Here is a 23,684-nt window from a genome sequence, read left to right on the forward strand (position 1 = left end):
TGGGAGAAATCTTACTGTTAATCCATTGGGGCCGGGTGCCATTTAGGAGAGTTCTTCTCTGCTACATTTTATAAAAGTCTTTTGTGTTTTTCAAAATTTGTTTTCATTTCTTATTGCATTAGCCTTACTTTTTGTTAAGAAGAATCAATTTCACAAAAGCTTTCAAATGTATTTCTGTGCAATTTTACATAGAAGTCCCTTGATCACTAAAGATAATCTTGCTTTTTGTTTGTTGTAACTTCCCCTTTTTTGTTCCTAAATTTGTTTGTTCTATTCATTTTCACCACGAATGTATTGATTTCCTTAAGTTTCCAAGGAACTCGGTCTGAATGGTTTTTCCAAGAACTAGTTTCAAGTTTGCCTCTCAATTCTAGTGTTGGTAGGTTGTGACTTTCTTCTTAATTGCATATTTATTGTTTACTTCCTCCTTTTTCCTTTAAAAAAAATTGTAGTTCTCTTTTGAAAATTTTAAGTAGAGTTTTTACGCAATTTCTTCCCCTTCTCCTTTTGATAATGACATATGACTTGGTCTCTGTATGTCCAAATTGTTTCCCAAAGATTTGATAATTACATCCAACTTCCCACTTGACATCCCAACTCGATGTCCAATATGTAACTCAAACTTATGCTCAAAATGGAACTCTGGATTTTCTCTCTCAGCCTTTCTTCCATATCTTTTTGATATCAGTTGATGGCAACTCCATATTTTCAGGCATTCAGGCCAAAAATTCAGGGTCATCCTTGACGCCTCTCTTTCTCTTGCATTCCATGGCCAACCCATCAGCCAATCCCTCTGAGTTCTACCTTCAAGATATCTCCAGAATCTGACCTCTGCTCACTGTCTTCTTTGCCATCATCCTGGTCCAGCTGCCACCACTTCTCACCTATTGCAGCAGCCTCCTCTCTGGCCCCCTTTTCTCATCTTGGTCCCTACAGTCTGTTCCCCACATGGGAGCCAGAGGATTTTGTTAAAATCTAAGTCAGAACACGTCTCATGTCTCTCCCCTGCTCACACTCCTCCAATGGCTCCCACCTCACACAGATTAGAAGCCAAAGTCCTCGCCATGGGCTATATATGATCTATCCTCCTCCTCTCATTGGCTCATTCCCTCTATTTCCCCCACCCTCACTCCAGCCACACAAGCCTGCTGGCTGGTCCTTGAACCCACCAAGTTTGTTCCCATCTCAGTCTTTGTTGTTTTCTCGATCTAGAATACTCTCCCCTAGGGATCCCCGTGGCTCACTGCCTCACTTTTTTTTTTTTTTAGCTCTCTGCTCAAATGCTTCTTTCTGAGAGCTGTCTCCTCTGACCATGCTACTTGAAATAGCATCACTCCTTGCCCCTTTCCCACTTTGTTTTTCTCCATAGAGCACTGGCAGTACTGCGAGACATTCTATTTATTTTTATTTATGCGTCTGATGGGAGCAGAGACTTTATCTGTTTTGTTCACTGCTGTATCCTCAGTGCCTAGAACCGACTCCAGAACTGAAGGCTGTACCATCTTAACGGCAATATTGTCCTAAGGAAAAAGAATCATGGGAAGGATATTATAATAAAAATAAAAGCTCTAATGTTATTGAGCGCCTATATGTACAGTAGTGAGAAAACAGTTTATGTACCTTCGGGATACTTTTAAATTTATTTTTCCTAACCATCTTGAAAAGGAGGTATTATCCTCACGTTATAAATAGGGAAACCGAGGCTCAGTCCCCCAATGACTGGTTCGTCTAGGACTAAAGAGGACTCACTCTTCTTGTTCATTTGGTCATTCATTCAACAAACCTTTACCGACTACTTAATCCCTGTGCGGACGCTGGAGAACATAGGGCCTCCCAGAAAGAATTGGCCTCCGCCTTCAGGGAGCTGGGGAGTCGAGTTAGATTATTTGTTAATGAATTGATAAGGTGAATTACACATTAATAGAATTATGCCTTAATAATTATAACTTATAATTAATAAACCATGAGAGTGTTTTATAGCGTGTGGGCGCTGGGCAGCTCCCTCGATGGGTTAAATTCCCGGCGCCCCGGCGATCCTGGGGTGCAGAGGGCTGTGCAGGGGGCGGGGCGGGGCGGGGGAGGAGGCGCTTGCAAGTATCCATCGCAGCGCCTCTACCCGCCCCTAGAGGGCGCAGCATCACTCGAGGCGGGGCCAGAGCGTGCTGTGCGCAGGCGCAGAGTGGGCCTTGGGCGCCCGTAGCTGCCCACTGGCTGCTCTGCCTGCGGAGGGGCGGGGCCGGGCCTTGAGGATGGCGTGCGCAGGCGCAGGACCGGCTTCGGGCGCGCGAGGGGCGCCGGGTACCGGAAGTCGAGGCATTGGTGGCGACTAGTGAGGTGAGGGGGCGGGGCGGCGGCGGCGGCGGCGGGAGTCGGAGCGGGTCAGGGGAGCTGGGGGGGCGAGCGGAGGGGCGGAGGGAAATCCCGAGATGAGGACGTGTGTCGGCTGAGGCCGAGTTCGGGAGGAGCGGACGGAGATGGAGCCTGAGCCCTGAGCGTCCCTGAGAACCTGGGGGACAGAGACGCCCGAGGCTGAAAGAAATGGAGGCTCGAAAAGAATCTTCGAGAGACTGAGGGACCAGAGGCAGGGAGGTTGAGAGGGCAGGGAAGCTGAGAACCAGGAGAGCCAGGGCGAGGGGCTCTGGTTGCCCCCGGGGCGCTCGCCGAGGCGAGGAGAGACATGTGATCGCACCGCGGACTGGGAGGTGGAGGAAACGGAGGCGGATGAGAAATAGAAATAGACCCGAGAGGAGGACAGGTTAGATGGAGGAACAGGAGACCGAGGGCTGGGGAGAGACGGACAGACGCGGACCGGTGGAGACAGCGCAGTAGGGAGAAACTGCCAGAACTGCCCCCAGAGGGATCGAGAGACGGGAGGAGCCAGCTGAGGGAGGGAGACCTGGAGAGAGAGGCAGAGACGAGAAGGAGCGAGATGGATGGGGAACGGGAGAGATGATAGGCGCACGAGGGGAGTGATCCTCAGTGTGCAGACACGGAGAGAGATGAAGAGACAGTGCCGTTGGAGAAATGGAGGGAGAGCCACTAGAACCGAAAGGACGGCGTCAGGCTTAAAAACGGAGGGATACAGCCGGACGGGGGGGAATCAGTGAACAGTGAGAGAGAGGAGTAAAGCCTGAACCCTTAGATTTGAGTTCCTCGCCTGCCACTTACTACCTAATCTCTCTGTGGTTCAGTGAAATAGTGATAATAGCACCTTCTTAGGGTTGTGAGAGAAGTGGATGTGTGCGTATAAATGTATATGAGTGACTTAGAGTGGTACCTGAGACGTGAGGAAGTGTTCGCTGTTATTAAAGCTTCCAACAATTGGGAGGCAAAATATTCGATGGAGAAGTGGAGAGAGATGAAGAGAGCGCCATGACGGGGGCGGAGACAGCGATGGAGAGTGAGAACTGGGGAGACAAAGATGGAGAGTCAGAAAAGATGAAAACAGAAGATGAGAAACTCAGATGGAGAACTGAAGGGGACTGGAGTCAAGTGGAGAAAGATAGCTGGAGAGAAAATCAGAGTAAAGAACCGAATCAGTGGGAGAGGATCAGATAAATGAAGAGAGAGGGGACCAGACTAGGACAGGGAAGAGAGGTGAGGGTGGTGAGCAAGATGGCCTGGAAAAGACAAGAGACTGAGACCAGAGGATGGAGAGCTAGAGAGGAGGGAGATAGGGAAGCACAGAAAACCTCGAAAAGCTGTCAGCCTAGGAAAGGTAGGGCAAGAGACCAAAAGGTGGTCGGAGACACAGGTATAGAGAAACTAGCAGATCCAGACAGTCTAAAAGGTAGCCTGAGAATAGACTCCTTGAGAGCGGTGAGGCGTTAGGCAGCCTGCAGCCTGAGACGAGTGCTCTCCTCCATTTTATTGTCCCCATCCTTTTCTGAGAATCACTGGCCCAGTATCACAGCGGCCTTTTAAGGCCTTTTCCTTTTCCTCCTTCCTAGACCAGGAATTCTCTTTGAAGCCGCGGTGGCATCACCCAGCCCAGGTGTTTACCAAGAAGTGATGTGCCCTCCCCGCAGGTTACTGCTTCTGGGGGAAACAACTCTGGCAGTGCACAAGTTCTTCCTCAGTCGAAACCCTTAACTGGCTCTAATAACCCCCAGGGTTGGCCTGAGGTCCCCCTGAGACCGCAGAGATCCAGTCTCTGAACTCTGTTCCGTGATGGCCCTTGAGAGACTGAAGGCGGAGTAGCTGACAGCATCGCTAATAGCATTATGAAGGCCAGTTGTGGCCTGTTGAGTGTAATTTTTCTCATGTTATATGCCCCCGATTCCTCTCACTGTGTTCCTTCTGTTAGTCGTCATGCAGAGAAAGCACTGGCTTTGAGTACTAGTTACTGTTTAGCTCCTCTGTGCCAGGCTGGGTGATAAACATTGCAGTATTTTGGGATAGGTATGTCCCCATCTTAGAGATGAAGAAAACAGCCTCGAAGTTAATTTGTGGATGGTCACACATCTAGTAAATGACGAGGCTGAGATGCAAACCCAGATCTGCTTGACTCCAAAACCATTACCATGGAAAGCTCTGAACCCTTCTAAGATCATAAACCCGTTAAAGAATCTGAGTGATGGACATCCCTCCGGAAAATTGCACATACGAGGGCATGCTCTTTATTAGTGAGAACTCACGCAGCTGAAGCAGAAAGACGTTTTCTTGTGTAGCTGGTAAGTGGAGGGCGGGAGGGAACTAGGCCTCAAGCACTAAAGGATGTTGCCAAGCTTCTCTGCCCTCTTCCCCTTCTCTCCTCGTAATGGCTCAGTGACCATCCTGGTGCGTGCCTGTTTGTGCCCACGGGCAGGCTGTTCTCTAGGATAGCTTTCTAGAAAGACTCATCTTCAGGAGCTACTGCAAACAGCTCTGGGTTTACGTCATCTTTGCCTAGCCACAGTAGATAAAAGGAGAGCTCTTCTCTCCTAGTAACAGTCTAAATTCCAGAGGAAGGTCCTGATTGGCTTTCCCCGGGTCATGTGTCCACTCTTCAGACCAATCACTGATGAAACGGGGAGAAGGGTCCCATGATTGGCCAGGCCTCTGTCACCTGCCCAACCAATGAGGGTTCTCTGGCTTAAAGGCGGTCAGAACCGCGTGGAATCCAGGAAGGGCTGCTCTCCAAAGGAAGGTGTGTCGTGTTATCAGAAAAAGAAGAAAGGGGCGTGTCAGGCAGGCAAAAACCATACATAAAGAACGCAACTCTTGCAAAATTGCACACGTAATTTCAAAGGGTTCCTGGTGTCCTGAAGCTCAGTAGACCCCAGATTAGAAACCCTCGCCTTACTGTTGTCGTCATACCACACCTCTCTCGGGTTACTGCCTCCTGTGACAAGGTTCTGCTGTCGATTGGCCATGTGACCTGCACTCCTTCAGGTCTCTGGTTAAATGTCCCCTCCTCTGAGGATCCTTCCTTGACTTCCAAGCCTGGTCAGGGAAGGCTCCCAGAGCCCCAGTCCCTGGATTGTCTGAGTCTGGGGAAATGTCTGTCTCTCGCATGTGACCACGACCCTCTGTGGGGGCTCAGCTGGTCTGACTCATTACCATCCCCCTTCCTAGTCCGGTGCTTGCAAAACAGCAGGCTTTCAGTAAACGCTTCTAAAAATGAACGAGCATCTTCTGTTCTCTCCCCAAAACATTCAGAGCCTGAAAACCCAGGATGAACTTGTGTCCATCCCAGAGATTGCTGCAGGAGTCATGAGGTGCCCTGTGTGTCACCAGCCTGACCCAGGCCCCTGGCCACTTACTCCGTCGTCGCCTGCGGTGGTCCTGTACCGTCAGTGAGGAGGCGGATTGGCTCTTTGAAGGGAAAGTGGTTCCTTATCGCAGGCTCTGAGCTCTCACTGCAGGAGGCAGGGAATGGATGGGAAGATCTGGTCCAGGCGATCAGAACCGAGGCCAGTTTTGTGACAGCACCGTGATCAGCCACAACATGCCTCCTCCCAGGACAAGGGAGGGCAGGGATCCCCGAGACCGACACCGGGCTCCCAGGGAGGAGGAGGCCCCGGAGAAATGGGACTTTAATTGTCCAGACACCCGTCGTCTCTTCGAAGATGCCTTCTTCCGTGATGAGGATTATATCCGCCAGGGTTCCGAGGAGTGCCAGAAGTTCTGGACCTTTTTTGAACGCTTGCAGAAATTCCAGAATCTCAAGACTGCCAGAAAGGAGGAGAGGGATGCCGAGCATCCTAAGCACAGCATCCCAGCGCTGGCCGACCTGCCTCGCACTTACGACGCGCGGTACCGCATCAACCTCTCCATCCTTGGCCCTGACCCGCGGGGCTCTCGGGGGCTGGGCGGGCGCCTGCCACCAGAGAGAGTGTCCGAGTTCCGCCGAGCCCTGTTGCACTATCTGGACTTCGGCCAGAAGCAGTCATTCGGGCGGCTGGCCAAGCTACAGCGCGAGCGGGCAGCGCTTCCCATCGCCCAGTATGCGAACCGCATCCTGCAGACGCTGAAGGAGCACCAGGTGGTGGTGGTGGCGGGTGACACGGGCTGTGGCAAGTCCACTCAGGTGCCCCAGTACCTGCTGGCTGCTGGCTTCAGTCACGTGGCGTGCACCCAGCCCCGGAGAATCGCCTGCATCTCCCTGGCCAAGCGTGTTGGCTTTGAGAGCCTCAGTCAGTATGGCTCCCAGGTGAGCGGGAGGTAACAGGTTTCCAGCTTTTCCGGGGTGAGCTTGAGGAATAAGTTGCTTGCCCATATGGTAGTATCGAGAAAAGTTACAAAAGCACTGACCCTTCGACCCAGTGATGATTCTTCTAGAAATTTATCGACAGATTGGCCTGAATATGTTCCAAATGACAAAGACACTAACATTCTCCAGTATAGCACTTACACAGTAAAAAATTGGAAATGTCCTAAATTGTTTTTTTAGCATCCATAGGAAAAGAATGAGGATACTTCCTTCCTGATGATTTCTAGGGTTCTAATCCAGGCTCTACCACTTAAAAATTGTTGTTGGGGCTGGCCCAGTGGCAGAGTGGTTAAGTTCATGTGCTTCGCTTTGGCAGCCCAGGTTTGTGGGTTTGGATCCCGGGCGTGGACCTACACCACTTGTCAGCCGTGCTGTGGTGGTGACCCATACACAAAATAGAGGAAGATTGGTACAGATGTTAGCCCAGGGCCAATCTTCCTCACATACTCAAAAAAATTGTTTTTGAAGTTATAAGACTGTAAACACAGAACAAGGCACATATCATACGTATGCAGCTGAGTGCATTTTCACAAATTGAATACATTTATGTAACCAGCACCCCTATTAAAAAACTTACCAGCACCCCAGAAACCCTCTCGTGCCCCCTTCCAGTTACAACCTTGAGGTGCCAAGGGTTGTCACTTTTCTTAGTGCTAGATTATGACACTTGAGTTAAAGATAGAATATCACAGATTGTGTTTACCTCTTTTTTTTACTTTTTATAAGTAGAATCAAAAAATGTGTTTTCTCTCGTGTCTGGCCTCTGTTGCTCAATATTAGTTTTGCAAGATTTATCTATAGTGTCTCATATAGGTGTACCCCGTTCATTCTCACCGCTGTGTGGTATTCCATTGTGAAGGCACCACGTGTGTTTGTCCCCTCTACTGTGGATGGGAATTTGGGGGATTTCCCGTTTTAGGGTCTTGTGTGAAGGTAAACATTCTAGAACGTACCTTTTGGTGTCTTGGTACGTGTTTCTGTTGGGTGTATATTTAGGAGTGGGACTGCTGGGTCATCAGATCTGCACATGTGTTTGGCTTTAGTAGGTACTGCCGAACCATTTTGCAAAGTGGTCCTACCAATTTCCACTCCTACCAGTGGTATGTTCTGCATTGTCAGCAGGGCTCGTTATCGTTAATCTTTATATTTTTTAAATTTTATCGAGGTCATATTGGCTTATAATATTGTGCATGTTATCTGTTTAACTTTTGTCATTTTAGCTTTTCTGGTGGTGTGTAGTGATATCACATTTTAATTTGCATTTCCCTGGTGACCAAGGACGTTGAGCACCTTTTCACGTATTTATTGGCCATTTGGAGGTCCTCCTTTGTGAAGTGTCTGTTCCGGTCTTTTCCCATTTGTCTTTTGTGTTGTCTTTTTGTTCTTGATCCGTAGGGCTTTATAGAATCTGGGTGAGTCCTTTGTAGGATTTATGTATTGCAAATCTTGTCTTGAATTGTCTTTCATTTTCTGAGTGGTGTCTTTTGATGATGGTGTCTTTTCATTTGAATTTAATCCAGTCTGTCATTTTTTTTTTATGGTTGGCAGTCTTTGAGTTCTGTTTAAGAAATCTTTGCCTTCTTTAAGGTCATGAAGATGTTTTATGTTTTTTTCTAAAACTTTTTACATTTAGAAGTATAATTCATCTGATACTGATTTGTGTGTGTGTGTATGGTGTGAGGTAGGGGTTAAGACACGTTTCCTCTCAATACTACTTTTTAGCTGTGTCACCTTGGAAGAGTGACTTGTTTCCCCATCTGTGAGGTGAGGATAATAATAGTTCCTACATTGTGTGGTGGTTGTGAGGATGAAGTGAGTTGCTATACACACAGCATTTAAAGTAGTTCCTGGCACATAGTGAGGACTCAAATAAACGTTAGTTATTACTGTTTTAATTCATTAGTATCATGTGCTAGACTCTGTGCCAAATACTTTATGTGCATTAGCACGTATAATTCTCACGGCATCGAGGAGAAGAAAATATGCATCTAAGGGATGGGATTGCTTGCCCAGAGTCAAGGGCCCTAAGTGACAGAGGTGGGATTCCATCCCAAGCCTGTGGGACTTCAGAGTCTGATGGCAGGGGGGTGCATTTGCTCGGATTTTCAATTTGGGCAGGGTAGGGGGCTGGTGCCAGTCTCGGGGTCCTCTCCTGACCAACCCCCCCCCCCCCCAGGTCGGCTACCAGATCCGCTTTGAGAGCACGCGTTCGGCGGCCACCAAGATTGTGTTCCTGACGGTGGGGCTGCTCCTGAGGCAGATCCAGCGGGAGCCCAGCCTGCCCCAGTACCAGGTCCTGATCGTGGATGAGGTCCACGAGCGGCACCTCCACAATGACTTCCTGCTGGGCGTCCTGCGGCGCCTGCTGCCCCAGCGGCCTGACCTCAAGGTCATCCTCATGTCGGCCACCATCAACATCTCGCTCTTCTCCAGCTACTTCGACAAGGCCCCCGTGGTGCAGGTGCCGGGAAGGCTCTTCCCCATCACGGTCAGTGCTCCCCCCACCCCCCACATCCCCATGCCTCCTACCTGGTCTCCGGCCAACCCGGCCATGGCCCTTCTCTTTCCTGCTGCTCTATGTCCTGTCTCTTCAATTAAGGACGTTCTTTCTCTCTCTCTTTTAAAGCTGCTATTTTCTGAGCATTTACAGTGTGCTGGGTAGAGTGCTTAGTGCTTGTTAGAGGAGACCCCAAAACATAAAGCCTCAAGTAAGAAGTTTCTTTCTCTTATATAATGGTTTGGCTGGTCCAGGCTGGTGGGCAGCTCTGTTCCATGTGGTCATTCAGGGACCCAGGCTCCTCCTCTCTCATTGCTCTCCCGTCTCATAGGGCAGGGTTTCTCAGACTCAGCACTGTTGACATTTGGGGCTGGATAATTCTAGGTTGTGGGGCTGCCCTGTGCGTTTTAGGATGTTTAGCAGCGTTCCTGGGCTCTACCCACTAGATGCCAGTAGCATTCTCCTCCTCGAGTTGTGACAATCCAAAATGTCTCCAGATGTTGCCAGACGTCCCCTGGGGGGCAGAACCACCCCGATAAGAACCACTGTCCTAGGGAGTTGTCCTGGTCTGTGTGGTCAGAGCTCGCAGGAGGAGGGGAGGAGCCAAAGTCTGGGGAAGGCAGTTTAAGTTGGACACGACCTTTCAGTTGCTTTATTCTCATCCCTGAACCCCTCCTAGCTGCAAGGGAGGCTGGAAAATGTTCTGTCTCTCGGTGACGGTGTGCCTGGGAAGAAAAGAGCAGACTTTCTGGGGACCACTGGGTCTCCCACACCACTCAGCACACCTGATCTCATCGTGGTCAGCAGTCCTGGGGGTAGGCCTGCCGCCACTGCATTTTAGTCAGCATCCCCCGCTGAGGTACAGCCACTGCTGAAATTAAGAGACAGACCTTTAGGGAAAGGAAAGGGAATTTGGTGTTCGTGAAAAATAATGCTTTTTAGGTCCTCTTACAATTTGCTCTACCCCAACTAGGTGGAGATCCTTTTTAGCATCCCATCTCTTCAGTTTCCCCGGCAACTTCTGCCCTGAACTTTGCGCTTTTTCTCCACCTGTTTGCTGTGGCTTACATTTTGTGGTAATAGTGACGATGATCATTTGTTGCTAGTGCTGTCGAGTCGATTCTGACTCCTAGTGACTCTGTGGACAGGAGAGCAGAACCCTGCCCGGTGTTTGTTTTTTTTTTTTGGTGAGGAAGATTGTCCTGAGCTAACATCTGTGCTGATCTTCCTCTGTTTTTTTGATCTTCCTCTATTTTGTATGTGGGACACTGTCACAGCATGGCTTGATGAGCAGTGTATAGGTCTGTGCCTGGGATCCGAACCTGTGAACCCCAGGCTGCCAAAGCGGAGTGTGCAACCTTAACCACTATGCCACCAGGCTGGCCCCCCGACCCTGGTCTTTTTGTGCCATCCTCTCCCCTTCTGGCACTTTGTCAGACAAAGCTCTGCTGCTGTTTGTAGGGTTTCATGGCCAAATTTTTCAGAAGCGAATGGCCAGGTCCTCCTTCGTAGTCTGTCTTAGTCTGGAAGCTCTGCTGAAACCTGTCCACTATGGGTGACCCTGCTGGTATTTGAAATCCTGGTGGCATAGCTTTCAGCATCACAGCAACATGCAGCCGCCACAGTCTGACAACTGACAGGTGTGTGGTGTGGTTCCCTGACCGGGAGATGAACCCCAGCTGTGGCAGTGAGAGTGCTGAATCTTAACCACTAGACCACCAGGGCTGGCTGGATGATGATCATACTGACATTTATTGAGTGTGTACTACATGCTACAAATTAACATACAGGAGCTCACGTGAGTCCCTCACAGCAGCCTCGGTAGTTCTGTGCCAGGGATTCCTACCAATGAGGGTGGAACTGAAGCTCAGAGACATGAAGTCCGTTGTTCACGGGACGACTCAGGAGTGGCGGAGCCAGGACTGGAATCCTGCTCCCAGACAGACAGGGCCCTGTGCCAGATTGCTTCTCTTTGCCCTTCCAGATCTCCTTTTCCCCTTCCCCACCTTCCTGTCTTCCCCGGGAGGCTGCCCTGTGTGGGGGACACTAATGGACCCTGTTTCCTCTGGCTTCTGGGTGGTCAGTGGGAAAAGGAGAGTCACCTCCCTCCCTCGAGGTCTCCAGTAGGAAGTCACAGCTGTAACCGAAGTCATGCTGCCTTCGAGATGGCTCTCTCCACAACCCTCTCCTTTATGGTTTTGATAACCACTCCCTCTGGTGCTTTTGGACTAAGAACGGTAACAGTTCCGGAGTTTCCAGCAGCAGGAAATGCACTGGCCTTGTGCTTTCTGGTTCTACATGCCCATCCATCCATCTTCTAAGCAGCCATAAAAAAAGAGTGAGGACGCTTTCTGAGAAGTGATTTCTAGGGTTTTAATCCTGGCTCCACCCCTTAAAGTTTTTTTGCTCCAAACACAAAAGAATGTGTATATCACAAGTGTAGAGCTCAATTAATTTTCACAAATTAAATACCTGTGTGGAGCCAGCACCCAGATTAAAAACATTGAACACTACCACCACCCGGGAAACCTTCTAGTTACCTCGATACTTTGCCCTTTTATTAGATCCTCTTCAAAATGTCCTACTTGATTGGGGTTGGCCCCGTGGCCTGGTGGTTAAGTTCGTGTGCTCCGCTTCGGCTGCCTGAGTTCGTGGGTTTGGATCCTGGGCACGGACCTACACCACTCATCAGCCATGCTGTGGTGGTGGCCCACATATAAAGTAGAGGAAGAGTGGCACAGGGCTAATCTTCCTCAGCAAAAAAAAAAAAAAAAAAAAAAAATCCTATTTGTGTGCGCCACCTGCTACCTGAGTGATCCGTGTCTTCTCTGTCAGCCTGTGGTCTCCCCACCCCGCCACTCTGAGCTGGAGTGACAGAGTGCCCTCCTCCCTGGGGCTGTCTCCTCACAGGTCGTGTACCAGCCGCAGGAAGTGGAGCCGACAACATCCAAGTTGGAGAAGCTGGACCCGCGGCCTTTCCTGAGGGTGCTGGAGGCCATCGACAACAAGTACCCGCCCGAGGAGCGGGGCGACCTCCTTGTCTTCCTCAGCGGCATGGCAGAGATCAGCGCCGTGCTCGAGGCCGCCCAGACCTACGCCAGCCACACCCAGCGCTGGGTGGTGCTGCCACTGCACAGCGCCCTCTCTGTGGCCGACCAGGACAAGGTACCCCGTGCGGCCAGGCCGAGTGGGGCAGGTGGGCGGCTACAGTGTTGGGGAGGAGGAGAAGGGGGTCAGGGGAATGCGATTCCACAAACCCAGGGCTGGGGGCTGCCGAGGGGGCTGCTCGCGTCTTTTAGGGGGAGGGGAGTATGTGCCAGGGTGAGCCTCTGGTGGGTAGGAGGCATTAGAGCTGAGTTTTGGAGAACGAGGAAGAGTTTGAGTAGAAGAGGGAGGAAGGCAGTCCCCTGGGGGGGAGCCACTGTGAGCAAAGGTGTGGAGGTGGGAGTCTGTGAGTTGGACGTGGGGAGAGGTGAAGAGACCACCTGGTTGGAATGGAGGGTGCTGGGAGAGAGGCCTTTGGGTCACTGTATTAGGTATTTCTTGCCGTGTAACAAATTACTCCCAAATCTAGCTGCTTAGGACAATAAACATGCATCATCTCACCTAGTTTCTGTGGATCAGGAATTTGGGGGCTCTGGCTCAGGGTTGCTTGTGAGGTGCAGTCAGGTGTCAGCCGGGGCTGCATCATCTGGAGGCTGGACTGGGGCTGGAGGATCCTGAGATGGTGCACTCACATGGCCGGCTGTTGGCTGGGGGCCTCTCTAGGGGGCTGCGTGAGTGTCTCACAACGTGGTGGCTGGCTCTCCGCTGGATGCCAAATCAGGAACCACAGTGTCTTCTATGGTGTAGCCTTGGAGATCACACACCATTGTTTCTGCGGAATCCTGTTAGTGAACCCAGTCTGCCCTGTTTGGTGGGAAGGTACTGGAAGAGGGTGTGAGTCCCAGGAGGCGAGACTCACTGGGCCATCTTGGGGGTTAACTACCATAGTCACCTTGGGAAAAATCCGTTGAGGTCACACTCAGTTGTTCATTGATTGAAGAAACAACCTCTGAGCGCCTCCCCTTATACACTTTGGGGCTCTTTGGGACACAGTGGGAGCCAAGCTATGGTCCTTCCACTCAGGTGGCTGCTGGTGTGTTGGAGATGGACAAGTGATCAACAGTTTTACAAACAGTAAGAGAAAGGCTTAGGATACTCTGAGAGTGGATTCAGGGAAGGCTTCCTGGAGGAGGGGACTTGCAAAACTGAGACCTGGGAAAGCCTCGGCCTAGGAAGGGGGCAGGGAGAAGAGCGTCCCGACCAGCATGTGTGGAGCACTCACGCGTGCGGCCAGGGCTCTGAGCTCTGTGTCCGCCTCGTCTCCTTCAATCCTCGCCGCAGCCTGTCTGCTGGGTCCCGTTGTCATCCCCATTCTGCAGATGCAGAAACAGAGGTGTGGGCTCTGGTGCAGACTCATGTACGTGGCAGAGGCAGGCTGTGGAACTCGGTAACTTGGCCCCAGAGCTCTTAACCAGAGGTTGGCAGACTTTTCTGTCCAGGGCCACGGAGTACATATTTTCAGGTTTTGTGACCATATAGTCTTTGTCACAACTACTCAGCTTTACCATTACAGCACAAAAGCAGCCCTCGACTGACCAGGTGAGGCGGGGTTCCATGAAGACGTATGCACAAAACCAGGTGGCAGGCTGGATTGGGCCCATGGGCTGCCCTGTAGTTACTGACCCCACTCATAACCGCTGTGCTTGACTGTCTCTTGGGTCCAGTAGAAGGGCGTGTGCAAAGGGCCTGCGGTGAGAGAAAGACAGGGCGGCTGGGAGACTGCATGCAGGGTGGCTAGGGTCCAGATTGTGAAGGGGAAGTCAAGAGAGATGGGACTGGAGAGGAGGGCAGGCTTGGACCACGGGGAGCCTTGAAGACCCAGTGTGGTGCCCGGGCGTCGTCCCAAGTGCACTGGGAGCCATGGACGGTTCTGAGATGGCAGAAGTCTGCTGTAGCTGATCCCTCTGTGGCGTGTGAGGGATGGACTGGAGGGGATGAGTCTAGAGGCCAGAGACCAGGACAGAAACTGGGGCAGGGGCTGTGGAAAGGAGGAGCCTAGACTGGAGCAGGGGCTGTGGGTTTGGGGAGGAGGGAATGTTCAAGATGTTCAGGTGTGGCGGGAGGGGGAAGGGGGAAGGAGGGACCCAGGACAGCCCAGGTGATGCGGTGGGTGATGAGCCATCTCTGAGATGGGGACTTGAGGACGGAAGGTTTCAGTGGGAGGCACTAGGCTGTTTCAGACATGGGGGGTGAGAGGCCCGTGGGGCAGCCAGACACACGGGTCAGTAAGGGCTGAGGTGGGCCCTGAGGCCACCTCCTCACTCTCCCCCAGGTTTTCGATGTAGCCCCTGCTGGAGTCCGGAAGTGCATCCTCTCCACCAACATCGCTGAGACTTCGGTCACCATTGACGGGATCCGCTTCGTAGTAGATTCTGGTAAGGGCTGCCCCCCAGCTGCCCCGAGCGCCTGGAGAGCAGTGTGGGGTTTGCAGCTGTGCGGATGTAGCAAGGGAACTCCAGACCGACGCGGGGAGTAGGTGGTGGTCAGGGCTGTGGAGCCCAACGTCTTCATCCTTCCCAGACATTCCAGGCTTGCTCCTGCCTCAGGGCCTTTGCACTTACATTGTCTCTGCTGAGGGCTGTCTTTCTCCAGATGTCCACACGGCTCACTCCCTCCCCTCACTTCAGGGCCTGCATGCATGTTTCCCTGTTAGAGGCTCACCTTGTCTCCTTTATCTGAGCAATCTCCCCCTTCTCCTTCCACCGTTGCTTCCTTTATGAGGCTTCATTTTTCTTCACAGTATGGGCATTGTGTTTTATATCTGTGGATCTGTTTATCGTCTGTCTTCCCAGTTAGACTGTTCTCTGGAAAGTCAGCATAGCATAGTGGTTAGGAGACGCTGGAGCGAGCCTGGCCAGGTTCACTGCTGCCTGTGTGACTGGTTATATACGATAACAGCGTATATAACAATAACAGCGTATAACAATAACAGTGCCTCCCTCAGGGTGGAAGGATTACATGAGTTAGGAATACACTTGGGTGCTTAGGGCAGTGCCTGGCACAGAGTGAAACTCAGTAAATGTTACCAGTTCCTTAATTGTACCGACTGGGAAATACCCTCGATGATAAACATTCCATAATGTTCTGTACCATTAAGAACATTTTCACATGCTGCCCGTTAAACCTTGACATGCTGCTGATTTTAAGGTGCACCCCATTTTCAGAGGGAATCAAACGTGAGAAAAGACAGGCCTTAGACCTGATGAAATATGGTGTCTAGGCCTGCCCCAGAGGCCTAGTGGCTCCGCTCCGGTGGCCTGGGTTCATTTCCCAGGCACAGACCTACACCACTCGTCTGTCAGTGGCCGTGCTGTGGTGGCGGCTCACATACAAAAAGAGGAAGGTTGGCACAGCTGTTAGCTCAGCACGACTCTTCCTCAGCAACAACAACAACAACGAAAACAAAAATATAGTGTCTGTTCAGCCCTGGGAGACCAGGGGCTTTGCCGTGCTCACGGCTGCGTCCCTCGTGCCTCGTACGGTGCCTGTGCCTTGAAGGGGCTTCGTAATATTCGTTGGGTGACTGAACCTCTGAGTAGGCAAAGGCTTGAGAGAACAGATGAGGTGTGCGAGTGCGGGAACGGAAGGGTTCATGAACAGAACGCCAGGGTCGGCCCAGAATAAGCTCTGGGTTAGCGTTAATGGAAGAAAGGAGTAAGTGAGGGTGTGGGCGAAGGAGTGACTGTGCAGAGGGGGTCAGGGGTGTGGAGGCCCCCGTGGCTCCTGCACCCAGGCGCTCTCCCCTCCCAGGGAAGGTGAAGGAGATGAGCTACGACCCGCAGGCCAAGCTGCAACGGCTGCAGGAGTTCTGGATCAGCCAGGCCAGTGCCGAGCAGCGCAAGGGCCGGGCGGGCCGCACGGGCCCCGGCGTCTGCTTCCGCCTCTATGCCGAGTCGGACTACGACGCCTTCGCCCCCTACCCCGTCCCGGAGATTCGGAGGGTCGCCCTGGACGCGCTGGTGCTGCAGGTGAGGCCGGGCGAGGAGGGGGCGGGATCCCGAGTGCTGGGGCCGGGGGAGCCGGGAGCAGGCAGGACAGTCCCGGGCTGTCAGCGCCCGGAAGCGCTGGGCTGGCCAGGCCACGAGGGGAGCTCCTCCTGTCCCCATGTCAGATCCCAGGTTGAGGGCAGGACTGTTCCCCAGGTCCACAGGGTCCTGGGAAGACCCTCGTGACTCCATCGGGGTGCTTTCAGCTGTAGCAGGAAACCCGTCAAGAAGTGGCTTTTAAAACTGGGGTTTCTCAGTCCATTTGATGTCTTGACTCCTCTCTTGGTGGAGGAAACGGATGCACAGAGCGGGAAAGTGGCTGGGCCCAGGCCACACAGCTGGCAGGCGGCACAGCCGGCGTTCCGTCTGAGGCTGTCAGGCCCTGGAGCCCGCCTCGTGAACGCCGCGGGGCCTTGGCGGTGTGGGCATCGCCGCCTCCTTCGCCTCCAGAGGCAGAAGCAGTGAGCTGCCCCTCTTTGTGGGTCTCATTTTTAAGCCCACAGAACCTTTCCCCCGGCTGATCTCCCATCCCGTCTTGTCAGCAGACCCGGGTCACCCGTGTCCACTCTGACCTGTCGTTGTCCGGGATCAGGACAATGGATCAGCAGTGCTTCTGGGCCCCAGCTATCCACTAGCATCACCTGGAGAGTTAAAAAGGAATCATGCCTTTCCCCCACCCTAGAGCTTCTAGTTTAAAGGGCTTTCAGTGAGTGTTGGGTGATCTGCCAGACACCATCCAGGCTTGGTGAGCAGGGAGCGAGGTGGAACGGCTGGTGGCCGGGTAGACGGCCAGAACATCTGGTGCCCTCCAGATCAGGGCTGGGCGAGCAGTCACCGCTCTGGGGGACTTTGGCTGACCCCCGGCTCTGTTTTCGCTCTCACCATCACAGCAGCCACCATGCCAGCCTTTCCTCCCTCCACTCGTTAGAGAGGTGCCGTTTGCTTACGCCATGCCAGGCCTGGTGATGGTGCATTTCACTTCACTCTCCCCACGACCCGCCGCCCCTCTGGGCCTGTGAATTAATCGGGGTTCTTTTGGTTTAAGTGAGAGAAACCCAGCTCAAACTATCGTATGCAGGAAAGAGGTTTTATGGATTTGTGTATCCATTGTCGGGGGTGCTCTAGCTTAGAATCAATTCTAAGGATTTCTCCATCTGCCGTGGATGGGCTAATTTCCCGGCAATCGAGACAATACCCACAGAAGCCCTGGATTTCCATCCTGACCCCTCACAACCAGAGAGGATGCTGGAACTTCTCTCTCCCAGCGCCAGTTTGCAAACTCCCAGGGAAGGATTCTGGTTGGCCCAGCTCAGGTCACGTGCTCATGCCTCAGTCAGTTGCTAGGACCAGGGGCTGAGACACTGAGGTTGGTCCAGCTTAGATCTTGTGCTCGTTCCATGGCCAGGGGCTAGGGGAAGGGATGCTGGGTAGACAGACAGACAGACAGTGGCCCTCCTTTCCTGCCTCTGTACAGTGGGCACAGTTTTTTGCATTTTGTTTTATTGAGATATAGTTGACATATAACACTATGTTTCATGTGTACGACATAAAGATTTGATATTTGTATGGAGGGATTTTTTCAAGTATCCCCGGTTTGTGACCCCTGAGCCTGCCCGGTGCTCCACAGTGCCTCATGTGCTCCCCATTCCCCGGGGAGTTGGGTTCTCATTCCAGATGAAGAGCATGAGCGTGGGGGACCCCCGAACCTTCCCCTTCATTGAGCCCCCGCCACCAGCCAGCCTGGAAACGGCCATCCTCTACCTCCGGGACCAGGGGGCCCTGGACAGCTCGGAGGCGCTCACGCCCATCGGGTCCCTGCTGGCCCAGCTCCCTGTGGACGTCGTGATTGGTGAGGACCCCCCTGGCGTGGTCACACAGGAACCCCCTTGCTCTGAGGGACTCCTAGGCGAGCCTGTCCATTGATTCACAAGTCCTCTGTGCGGCTCCTATTCCAGGCGATGAGGAGACAGCAGTAAACAAAACAGACGCCTCTCTCTGCACATCCTGTCCCCAGCTCCACCCTCGTGCCCCCTCTCTTGCGGTTGTAAGGATGTCACAACTGCCTGCCTCTTCCTCTTGGTCATTCCTGAGTCACCCCTGCCCCTCCCCGGGAGCTTATGGCTGAGGTGCGTTCATTTCGCCTAATTCTCCTGACTCAAGACTTTCTGTTTCCACCAACAATCCACAGCCCACAGCACGTTCCCACTGAGCTGTGCCACCCGTGACACCACTTCGCAAGCATGACGCTCAGCAGAGCCTTCCTCCTGTGTTAATGTCGTTAGTCCCCTGTGATTGCAACACAGGAGCTTCAGTGCGGGCGGGGCCGGATGCCACTGACTCTGAGGGCCGTCCACGGCTGTGGAGATGCTTGCTTTTGTTTGTTTCAGAAGGAAACAGGGCTAGAGCAAGGGGAATCAGATCTGGGAAGGAAAAGAACGTTCCGTGAGCATTTTCTGTGTGTCAGGGAAAGGCTTTATGGACCTAGATCATTCCATCTTCACTGGATCAGGCGCGATGCCAAGTGTGTGAGGCGCATCCTCTCCCCGAGGGGTGGGAATGAGTGCCTCTCGCTTTCCAGACGACCCTCCAGACGAGGGTCACAGAGCGGGCAGAGCTGGGAGGCACTCGCCAGCCAGGCTGACACCTGAGGGGCAGGAGGCACAGGTGATACAGTGCTGGACGGTTCTGGGCCCAGATGGCTCAGTCACCAGCCTTACTCTGTGCAGGTAGAGCTCCGAGCGCTTCACGGGGTGACACACAGTTCATCCTCAGAGCAGGTGGACGCTCTGTTACCCCCTTTCATGGATGGGGAAACGGAGGCATAGAGAGGTGGGGGGACTTGCCCCAGGTGACAGAGCTGGGGGTCCTGGGACAGCCTTGTTTTCCCGCCCACCTTTATCTTACGAGGCTAGATGTGTCACAGGAACTTTCTGGAATGGTGGCCAAGGGGACCAGTGAGGATTAGTCAGACATGTGAGACACGGTCGGTCGGTCGGTCGAGGCAGGTGGGCGGGGCCTGAGCTCGCAGGAGGTGCAGCCCCGGGGAGGCCAGGTTGCTGCTGAGGAGCGCTAGCAGACGGAGCAGCTTCTCACTGCCTGGGGACAGGATTCCTTCCACTTCCCTGCCTTCTCTCCGTCCTTCCCTGTCCTCCTGCCTCCTCCGCCCTCCTCTCCATCCCCCCTCTTCTTCCTTCCCTGCCTCCACCTTGAATCAAACACAGATGGCAGGACAAGATTCGCCCCGAGGTGGGCACAGGAGTCCCCTGCCGTGTGCCGGCAGACCAGGTGACAGCTCCCAGGGAGGCCACATTGTAGAGGCAGGAGAGCCGGATACCAGGCGGGTCAAAATGAGTGCCAGGAAGAAGAAGAAAGCGCGGAGGGGGGGTGGGTGTTCCAGGGGAATCGGTTGTAAAGGGAAGAGCTGGGCAGGAGGTGACATGGCGACAGTAGTAGCCACCACTTGGACAGTGCCCACTGTGTGCCCATGGAGGCGGGAATCTGGGCTGTCTCCAATTTACGGAGGGGGAAACCGAGGCCTCGCCCAAGGTCACGTGCCTGGAAAGCAGCGTGTGTTTGAGTGTCCGCCTGGCTCCTGAGGCTGTCTGTGGGTGACGCAGAGGGAGGGCGGGGCAGGAGACCCCGAGGGCCCGAGGGCTGGGGAGGCTGTCCCGGTGCCCAGAGGCTCAGCTCGCGGTCGCCCTGCCAGGGAAGATGCTGATCCTGGGCTCCACGTTCCACCTGGCGGAGCCCGTGCTCACCATCGCGGCCGCCCTCAGCGTCCAGTCGCCCTTCACCCGCAGCGCCCAGAGCAGCCCGGAGTGCGCGGCAGCCCGGCGGCCCCTGGAGAGCGACCAGGGCGACCCCTTCACGCTCTTCAATGTCTTCAACGCCTGGGTGCAGGTGAGGCCTGCGGCGGGGCTGCCCCGTCTGGCTGTTGTTCTGTCCGGGGTCAGGGCCTCCTGAGGCTGTGACTCCTCCTCGTGCCCCCACCCCAGGGAGGGGCCCTGAGCCCTCCACAGACAGACTGGGCCCACCTGGGAGGACCCGTCTCCACCATTCACGGGACCAGCGCGTGCAGAGGCCCCGGGTTGAGGGGGAAGCCGGGGTTTCTAAAGCGCCGACGGAAACCAGTGTCATCTGGAGAAAGCGCGGACTGCGAGGGTGGCGTCTGTGTATCCGCACACATTCCTGAGCCCCTGTGCTGGGCCTGGCCCTGTGCTGAGTGGCGCTGGGGACCCAGTGACCTGGCCCTGCCCTCCTGGGGCCCACAGTCCCATGAGAGGGGACAGACCCGTCCCTGGACAGTGGCACCCAGAGTGGGCTACAGTGGGGAGTCGCAGAGGCTGAGAGAGCCCAGAGGGGTGTCTGATCCATTGTGGTCCGGGAGGGCTTCCTGTAGGAGGAGGCAGATGGTAGGAGGGGGCAGTTGGGCTGAGACCTGGAAGGAGGGGAAAGCAGGTGTCCCTGAGGGAGTGCTGACGGGTCTCCCACCCGCCTCGCCTCCTCCCAGTGGCTGGGGTTTGGGCCCATGCTGGGGTGGAGTGGGGGTGGGTCAGCGCCCCCCACCAGCTGGCCAGGCCCTGACGTTGGTGTCTGTCCCTCCGGTGTCTGTCCCTCTGCCAGGTGAAGTGTGAACAGAGCGGAAACTCGCGCAAGTGGTGCCGCCGCCGGGGTGTCGAGGAGCACCGGCTGTACGAGATGGCCAACCTGCGGCGCCAGTTCAAGGTGAGGGCCGGCTGCCCAGGCAGACGGGGCAGGAACACACGAGGGGCTGGGGGGGGCAGACAGGCTGAGAGTGTGCGTGAGCACGTTCCAGAACACAGCCTCTCTCCTTCTCCCACAGAGGGATCAGAGTCCCACCCTACCCACCACCCCCACCATCACACGGCCAGGCGTGGGGGCGGCCTGGGCAGGGCACAGGGGTGGAAATCCAGGCGGGCTTCCTGGAGGAGTGGACAGGGTCAACGGTCACATACCGCATCCTCATGAAGAACCTTGCTCTCTGGAGCAGGGTGCTGAGCCGGCCATGCAGGCTGGGTGCTGGGAGGCAGCGTGGGGCGATGCCTGGGGACGCCACATCTGGAGCCGGATGTCCCAGCAGCAAATCCCAGCCCAGCCGTCTGCTAACACTGTGACCCTGGGCCAGTCACTGCACTCGCTGGGCCTTGGCTCTCCCTCTGAAAACGGGAAGATGAAAATAACACCTGCCTCACGGCGTTCCTGGGGTTAAGTGAGCTAATACCCGTGGAGTGTTTGGGACAGGGCCTGGCATAGGTGGTCCCATCCCAGCGTTGGCACTTTTCACTGTTATCATTATCACGTGGTTCTGCAACTTGCTTGTGTCGTTAATATTCCACGCACATCTTCCCAGCCGAGTACAGAAAGATCTGCTGCTACGTGCCTTTCAGTGGTCAGGAGATGCTGTGGGATGAAAATATAACAAGAGTCGCGGTGTAACCCGCTGCCTTTGGTTGCACATGGGCAAACTGAGGCCAGAGTGGGCCGTCACCCGACCAGCGCTGCCCATGCCATTTTAGGGGGCCACACGTTGGGGACCACTGATGTCCCGACTGTGGTTCAACCTTTCTTGGGCCCCAGACACTGAGAAACTCATGGAAGGTGGGCCCTCTTCTCTGTGTCACACACAGACACACACACACGCACACACAGACATACACACACACACGACATCCTACGTCGTCCATTGGTCGGGGCTCGGAGAAACAGAAGGTCAGATCATAGGGTCACTCGAAGACTGTGTACAGAGGTGAGGGCTGGGGGGAGGGCAGGGGGTCCCTGTGTGTGTCGAATCACCTGGAGGGTCTGTGAAGTCCAGGTTCCCGGCCCCACCTCCTGAGATTCTGATGCGGTCGTGTGGGACGGGGCCCGGGACTTGGCATTTCTGACCGGTTCCCGGGTGTCCCAGATGCTGCTGCTGGTCGGAGGACCAGGCTCTGAGAACCACAGGGAAAACCCACAGGGGCTGGGGCAGGCCTGAGGGGGCAGGTCAGAGCCGTGACAGGAGCCCGCGGGGAGGACCTGGGCAGTGGTCACTGGTCTCCTCTCTCCTCCTGTCCCGGGCCCAGGCGTTCCCTTGGCCAACAGCGGTGACAGCTCTCTGATGGAGCAGCCATCTGTGCCCGCAGTGGGCACAGGGTTGTTCTCACACAGTTTCAGCCTCCAGCGGCCCTGGCAGGAGGTACTGGGAGGTCCCCGTTTTCCATTTGGGGAAATTTGTGGCTCAGAAGGGTGGGGTTGCTTGCCAGCAGGTGGCAGGCCCCAGACCTGAGCCCATGTCTGGTCCGGAGCCCACTTGGCCTGCCCCGTGTCCCTCACCCGGCCTCCCCGCTCCCAGGAGCTGTTGGAGGACCACGGGCTGCTGGCCGGGGCCCAGGTCCCCACGCCAGGGGACAGCTACAGCCGCCTACGGCAGCGCCGGGAGCGCCAGGCGCTCTACCAGCTGAAGCGCCAGCACGAGGAGGGCGGGGGGCGCAGGCGCAAGGTGCTGCGGCTGCACGAGGACCAGGACGGCTCCAGCGACGAGGACCGGGGCAGTGCGGCTGCCCGGGGGGCCGGCGACAGCGTGGACATCCAGGTGGGCCGCCGCGGGGCTGTCTCGGGCGGAGTTGACCAGAGTGGGGACACAGCCAGCACTGAGGCTCTGAGGGGACACGGCCCTGCCCCGGGGGTCAGAGGGGACACGTGGCCCTTCCCCGGGGGTCTGAGGGGACACGTGGCCCTTCCCCGGGGGTCGGAGGGGACGTGGCCCTGCCCTGGGGGTCTGAGGGGACACGTGGCCCTGCCCTGGGGGTCTGAGGGGACACGGCCCTACCCCGGGGGTCTGAGGGTATGCGGCTCTGCCCTGGGGGTCTGAGGGGACACATGGCCCTTTGCCAGGGGTCTGAGGGGACACGGCCCTGCCCCGGGGGTCTGAGGGGACATGACCCTCCCCTCCCCTCAGGAGACAGATGTCCGTGGCAGGACCTGGCCCTGCAGTCCACAGAACCCCTTGGGTGCGGGTATCCTGGTACCAGCCCCTCAGGTGGTGGGGAGGCCCCCAGGAACCCCCCTTTGCCCGTGTTCCCCCAGGATGTGAAGTTTAAGCTTCGGCACAACCTGGAGCAGCTGCAGGCGGCCGCCAGCTCGGCCGCGGCGCTGCCCCGGGACCAGACGGCGCTGCTGAAGCTGGTGCTGGCGCGGGGCCTCTACCCGCAGCTCGCCGTCCCGGACCCGTTCAACAGCGGCCGCAAGGACTCGGATCAGGTGGGCCTTCCTCCGCTCCCCGTCCCCGCTGTGTTCTCATTCAGCACACCTTCCCAGTTCCTGCTCTGTGCCGGGGACATGGTGACCGAAACATCCCTGGCCCTGCCCCTGTGGGGCTCCAGTCCAGTGGAGGGGACAG

General features: G+C 55.1%; 1 protein-coding gene across 3 annotated transcripts in view; it reads left to right on the forward strand.

Annotated features, from left to right (window-relative positions):
* Positions 1-2,301: 2,301 nt before the first annotated feature.
* Positions 2,302-23,684, forward strand: part of DHX34 (DExH-box helicase 34) — a 30,817-nt gene continuing 9,434 nt past the window's right edge. The window contains exons 1-11 of one of the 3 annotated variants that reach the window (XM_058529702.1): positions 2,302-2,334; positions 5,641-6,634; positions 8,871-9,182; positions 12,102-12,356; positions 14,569-14,671; positions 16,047-16,264; positions 17,957-18,131; positions 19,989-20,182; positions 20,906-21,007; positions 22,638-22,877; positions 23,372-23,545. In XM_058529702.1, coding sequence (XP_058385685.1) covers positions 5,861-6,634; positions 8,871-9,182; positions 12,102-12,356; positions 14,569-14,671; positions 16,047-16,264; positions 17,957-18,131; positions 19,989-20,182; positions 20,906-21,007; positions 22,638-22,877; positions 23,372-23,545 — 2,547 coding nt within the window. In that variant the 5' untranslated portion in view covers positions 2,302-2,334; positions 5,641-5,860. Of the gene's footprint in view, positions 2,335-2,427; positions 5,374-5,640; positions 6,635-8,870; positions 9,183-12,101; positions 12,357-14,568; positions 14,672-16,046; positions 16,265-17,956; positions 18,132-19,988; positions 20,183-20,905; positions 21,008-22,637; positions 22,878-23,371; positions 23,546-23,684 lie in introns of those variants that run through there. The other 2 variants (XM_058529701.1, XM_058529703.1) reach the window with 2 other exon arrangements.

The sequence above is a fragment of the Diceros bicornis genome, chromosome 34, assembly GCF_020826845.1.
Source record: "Diceros bicornis minor isolate mBicDic1 chromosome 34, mDicBic1.mat.cur, whole genome shotgun sequence".
Classification (NCBI taxonomy): domain Eukaryota; kingdom Metazoa; phylum Chordata; class Mammalia; order Perissodactyla; family Rhinocerotidae; genus Diceros; species Diceros bicornis.